Source organism: Carcharodon carcharias, chromosome 26 (genome assembly GCF_017639515.1).
Source record: "Carcharodon carcharias isolate sCarCar2 chromosome 26, sCarCar2.pri, whole genome shotgun sequence".
Classification (NCBI taxonomy): domain Eukaryota; kingdom Metazoa; phylum Chordata; class Chondrichthyes; order Lamniformes; family Lamnidae; genus Carcharodon; species Carcharodon carcharias.
In genome coordinates this window covers 34,524,250-34,530,249 of record NC_054492.1, presented here as the reverse complement: position 1 = coordinate 34,530,249, position 6,000 = coordinate 34,524,250, and the positions used below count along the sequence as shown (strand labels likewise).

At 42.8% G+C, this 6,000-nt stretch overlaps 1 protein-coding gene and 1 non-coding gene across 9 annotated transcripts in view; one reads left to right on the top strand and one right to left on the bottom strand.

The window, feature by feature from the left end:
• Window positions 1–2,596: 2,596 nt before the first annotated feature.
• trnar-acg lies at window positions 2,597–2,669 on the bottom strand. The gene has a single exon. It is a non-coding gene; the product is annotated as a tRNA-Arg (tRNA).
• Window positions 2,670–2,675: 6 nt separating this feature from the next.
• fanci (FA complementation group I) overlaps window positions 2,676–6,000 on the top strand; it is a 75,653-nt gene continuing 72,328 nt past the window's right edge. For 5 of the 8 annotated variants that reach the window (XM_041174703.1, XM_041174701.1, XM_041174697.1 and 2 more), the window contains exons 1-3: window positions 3,316–3,430; window positions 4,792–4,908; window positions 5,601–5,673. In XM_041174703.1, the coding sequence (XP_041030637.1) occupies window positions 4,825–4,908; window positions 5,601–5,673 (157 nt within the window). In that variant the 5' untranslated portion in view covers window positions 3,316–3,430; window positions 4,792–4,824. Of the gene's footprint in view, window positions 2,781–3,315; window positions 3,431–4,279; window positions 4,300–4,363; window positions 4,448–4,791; window positions 4,909–5,600; window positions 5,674–6,000 lie in introns of those variants that run through there. The other 3 variants (XM_041174699.1, XM_041174698.1, XM_041174700.1) reach the window with 3 other exon arrangements.

Below are 6,000 nucleotides of genomic sequence, written 5' to 3'. Positions count from 1 at the left end.
AGGGAGGTCTGGGTCATTCTTGCGGACAGACCGCAGGTGTTCTGTAAAGCGGTCACCCAGTCTGCGTTTAGTCTCTCCAATGTGGAGGAAACTGCATTGGGAGCAATGAATGCAGTAGACTAAGTTGGGAGAAATGCAAGTGAAATGCTGCTTTACTTGAAAGGAGTGTTTGGGCCCTTGGACGGTGAGGAGAGAGGAACTGAAGGGGCAGGTGTTGCATATTTTGCGTATGCATGGGTTGGTGCTGTAGGTGGGGGTTGAGGAGTAGGGGGTGATGGAGGAGTGGACCAGGGTGTCACGGAGGGAACGATCCCTATGGAAAGCCGCCAGGGAAGATGTGTTTGGTGGTGGCATCATGCTGGAGTTGGCGGAATTGGGGGCGGATGATCCTTTGAATGGGAGGCTGGTGGGGTGATAAGTGAGGACAAGGGGGACCCTATCATGTTTTTGGGAGGGAGGAGAAGGCGTGAGGGTGGATGCACGGGAGATGGGCCAGACACGGTTGAGGGCCCTGTCAATGACCGTGGGTGGAAAACCTTGGTTCAGGAAGAAGGAAGACATGTCAGAGGAACTGTTTTTGATGGTAGCATCATCAGAACAGATGCGACGGAGGCGAAGGAACTGAGAGAATGGGATGGAGTCTTTACAGGAAGCGGGGTGTGAGGAGCTGTAGTCGAGGTAGCTGTGGGAGTCGGTGGGTTTGTAATGGATATTGGTGGACAGCCTATCACCAGAAATTGATTAGAAAGCCTAGGATTGTTTACTTTTGAGATAGTCTTTGGAGATAAATGGAAATTCTGGATCCTGAAGCAAAACAAGAGGGTTGACTTTTCAAGTTTCAAAACTCAGATGGCATGAAGTCAGTTCTTTGCTTACCTATATATCCTTTGCTATGCATTATTCTGTGAATTATGCCCCAACTGTCTCTGCAACTGCATTGTAAATTAATCAAGAATTGATTAAAAGCTTGGAGTATGGGTTGATATCTCATTCATCAAAAATGTCTAATGCATAAATTGAGATTGCCAGGACTCTAGAACGGCAATATAGACTTAAAAATTTAGAAGAGTGAAGGTATATAGGTGATTTATATTAAATTATTTTATGTGGAGGTGATTGAATATGTGGAATTTGCTGCTCAGGGAGGCACAAAGCAAACAATGTGTACAATTTTAAAGGAGAATTAGATAGTGATAACTGAGCTAGGCTATGATTGGTAGGTCATTTATCGTTGGAAGTGGTTGAATAAACTGCAAAGTCTTTTTCAGTTAATGACTTTGAACATGATTTTCACATCGCGAAATCTAAGGTTCAAGGTCTGTAGGGCTGTAAGAAACAACTAACAAACACAGATAAAAGCATAATACATAGCAGATGCTGGAAATCTAAAACAAAAACAGAAAATGCTGGAAAAACTCAGCATCTGTGGAGAGAGAAACAGAGTTAACGTTTCGAGTCCGTATAACTCTTCTTCAGAGCTCTGAAGAAGTCATAAGGACTTGAAGCATTAACTGTTTTTTCTCTCCACAGATGCAAACGCAAGGATTTAAAGGGGCCGTAGGGCTGTTAGCATTCAGTCTGAGCTCCCACACGGCAGCCATTGTTATTTCAGAGCTCGCGACCCCAAAATCTCATCTTGTAACCCCATTGGGGGTCGCGACCCACAGTTTGGGAAGCCCTGCTGTAGGCATAGTTGCCAGTGGGGTGGAGAAAGTGGAGGAATGCAAGGTTGAAATAAGTAGAAGAGGAGCAAACTAAATTAATAATAATGATTAGATTGAAAAAAATGGAAATTCTGGACTCTGAAACAAAACAAACGGCTAACTTTTCAAGTTTCAAAACTCAGATGACATTGTCAGCACTTTGTTTAATGTCCTTTGGTAAGCGTTATTATGTGTATTAAACCCCCAAGTGTTTTCTGTAACTGCATTGTAAATTAATATCAAAGAACTGATTAAACAAAGCTTGGAAGTATGGATTGAGTTCTCAGAATCACAGATATTTTAGAGTGCAGAAGAAGGCCATTCGACCATGTCTGCAGCAGCTATCCAAATGAGCCATTAACTTTGTGTCATTCTCCAGCCTTCTCCCCCTAGCCCAGCACACTGTTCCGTTTCAAATAACAGTCTTGTCCCCTTTTGAATGCCTCGATTGAACCTGCCTGCATCACACTCTCAGGCAGTGCATTCAAGACCTTAAACACTCGCTGCGTAAAAAAGTTTTTTCTCATATGGCTTTTGCTTCCTTTGCAAAATACTTTAAATCTGTGCCCTTTAGATCTCGTCCAACAAACATTAACAGGATGTCTTTCATGTCATGGTTCTTCTTGGACAAAAGGCAGAAGTGTTACCTCAGGGCACTTAGAGTGAATGACAGTCACAAAATGCCCAGGCATAATAACATGGTGGTAAATCCTGGTGGAGAAAGTAATTTGGTACTAAGCAAAAAGAGCAATAAATTGGCTGTAAAAGTTTACTTATTTGCTCTTTGTTTATCCGCACATATAAAAATTGTAACAATTGCAGGATTGTGAATGTTCACCTACTTAGGATTATTTAACCTAAATCGTTTTGCATGGAAAGAAGAAAAAAAATTCCGAGCCAGCCAGGAGTCGAACCTAGAATCTTCTGATCCGTAGTCAGACGCGTTATCCATTGCGCCACTGGCCCATGGAAAAACATGGCACATTAGACTTGAGAAACCTATGACAAAAAACTTCGTTAGTCACATCAGGAACATTTTCTCGTTACCTTTATTCAATAATCACCGCCGAAAAGCCGGTAAGAACCCGCAATTCAGACTCAATTTTAATCAGAAATTTTTTTTTGGGGGGGAGCGTGTTATAGTTTTTTCGGAGCCATCGGCCTGTAAGTCAAATAGGACTCCCAGAGAAAAGGGATTGTAACCACTTATTTTTCTCCTGATTTTCCGTTTGAATGGAGCGCCATTAATTTATTGCTAGCCGCAATTACTCCCCCGCGGCGGGTTCCTTAAACACAGCCGCCATTTTGATTGAGGGAGCTTCATCAAAACCTCACCGCCCATAGCGCTCGGGGTTGGGGGGGGGGGGGGGAAAACGAGGAAACCCACCAATCAGAGTGCCCAGTGTCAATTGGTGGCGGGCCATTGGCAGCGACGGACCAATGAAAAGGCGGATCGTTGGGTGTCGTCTGTTGAATTCCTTCAACGGATTGGCTGTCCTGTGGACGAATGAAATGGCGAACCGGTCGTTGAGCTTTAACCGATTGGTTTCGATCTGAACGAATGAAATGACAGAGCGCGGTGTGGTGGCGGCCAATGGGGTGGCTGGGTTTTACGCGGGAGGTGTGATGGCGGTGTTGTGAGCTGGAGCTCGGGGACAAGTAAACACAGGGACGGATAGTCAATGCGTGGAGTGTCTGTCTATAGGTTAATAACCCTGTAGAGTGGAGTAAGTACCTCAGTTTCACTCAGTGTTACTCGTGTTGTCAGTCTGGGGTTATACGTGGCTCTCTGTGTATGTCTATAGAAGGGCTGCCTTGGACCAGCGGGTAACCCCTGTCCTCAACTGTCCCTGTCCTAGAGACACCCCCTTTTCTCCCCACAGTCTGTTCCAGAATGATTCCCCCCCCCCCCCCCACCCCAACTCAGTAACCTGTCTGTGCCAGGGTAATCTCCCCACTCATCTGTGACAGGAACACCCCCCCCCCCCCCCCCCCGCAACTGCCAGCTAGTTTTTCTCCGCCACGCTTCCATCATCTTGTCGGTTTGATTTTATCCTAAAGAGCAATGTGAGTGGACCACACATCTCATCGAGACAAGCAGAAAAAAAAACATACAATAGTTAAAGCGCAAAAGGAGGGCATTCGGCCTGTTGTATCTATGCCAGCTCACTGCAAGAGCAACTCCCCCCCCCCCACCCAGTCCCATACCCTCGCCTTTTCCCCATAGACGTGCATTTTTCCTTGCTCCAGGTAATTATCCAATTCTCTTTCGGAGGCCTCAACTAAATCTGCCTCAACCATATTCCAGGCAGATTTCAGACTTTAACGGTGCCCTGTGTGTAAAAAAAAAAAAATAGTTTTTCATCCTGTCATTGTTGCTTCTTCTCTGTGTTTTAGCATTGACTGTCTGGCACAAGATGTTAAGCCCATGGCCTAACACCATGTTTTGCCACATTTTACAGCAGGTGCCTATTTTAAGCACTTAACAGATTTCATAATTCATTGCACCTTAAAAGTTTATAATTTTCCCTAAAACAATCAGGTATAACGTTGATTTATATTTGCTCTATTGTCAGAAAGGCAGCAAGTTCTTCAGGTACTTTGGCCGATATCCTTCCTTCAACCAAGAAATAAAGAGAGGCGAAAAAAGGATGATCCATTTATCAATTTAACTTCTCATTTGAATGACGGCACCTCTGACAGTGCAACCCTCCCTCAATTCTGTGCTGAAGTGTTGGCCTGGGGTATGTGCTCAAGTCTCTGGAGTGGGATTTGAACCGGATGAACTCGTCATTTATCTCAACACAAAAATAAAAAACTGCAGATGCTGGAAATCTGAAATAAAAACAGAAGGCGCTGGAATTACTCAGCAGGCCTGGTAGCATCTGTGGAGAGAGAAACAGATGTGTCCAGACCTGCTGTGCATTTCCAGCATTTTCTGTTTTTATTTTGCCCTTCGTCTCATTTTCTGTATGGATGCTGTAGTAGTTTATTGTATGTGAAATCTTGAGGTCTTTCTGAGAGATGTGGTGAGGCATTTTATTACATGCAGGCCTTTCTATTAAACACAACTAGTTTTTCCTTGTAGATAGCGATCAGTGTTGCTTTTATGTGAGCTGAGATGGATCTGAAGATTTTGGATCTGGCAGCATCTGAGGATCTGCAAGGATTGCAGCAATTCCTGCAGCGCATGAAAGAGCAGGAGGTGAGCAATTGCTGTAATTCTTTAGGTTCTGCAATGCAGTAGAGAAATCCATTGGGATTAAGTGTAATTATTTTTAACAAAAGTGTTTTCTTTAAACTTCAAATGTTATGATATGTTGCATTCAAATATGTAAATTTAAAAGACATATCAGAATATTGTTCAAAACAAGCATAATACTGCAGGTGCTGGAAATCTGAAATAAAAACAGAAAATATTGGAAATGCTCAGCTGGGCAGGCAACATCTGTGGAGAGAAAACAGTTCTGATGAAGAGCCACAGACTTGAAAGGTTAACTTGGTTTTCTCTTCACAGATGCTGCCTGACCTGAGTATTTCCAGAATTTTCTAGTTTAATTTCAGAATACTGTCCCTGTTTTTTAAAAAGAATGCCAGCTTCATTGGGCAAGTACTTTACTGACTAGTTCATTCCCACCTTTTATCAGCACAATCTCCCCAGATTCTGAAAACATTTGAGGGGATTTTCACAGGCAGCGCAGAATACTTGTAAAGGTTTCCATCTGTAAGTCCTATTGGTGCTTAATTTAAAGGGTGTAATTGTTTATAGAAAATGAATGTGTACAGAGGAGTGAGTTTATGAATTATATGATTATATAAAATATATGTACCCTGACCTTTGTTTTTTTTTGCTCAATTAGTCAACAGCCTGAAATTACAATTTGGATTTTGTTACAGGTTGGTGCCCTGATAACACGTCATGCTTTGAAAGGGAAGGAGATTGGGATGCTAGTGAGAGCTATTTTTAAAGGTTAGTGCTCAAAAATAAATAATATTTGTGTATCACATTCCAATTTAAACATGCAACAGATCTCGTGTTCCACAGCCTCCCCGCACCCCCAACATGTATTTGGTTGGAATGAATGCAAACTGCATGCAGAAAGAAATTAGGGACACGTTTTATGTTTTCAGCACTATAAACATTTTAATATAGTTTTGGAGACAACTGAAAATGGCACCCAATATTTACACTGACCGGGTAGATAAATGAAAGAAATACATTTATAGTGATGAGCCTTAATCCATCTGTCCATGTGCCTGCTGTGAATGAGTTATCAAATTCTAGGCTAAATTGTGC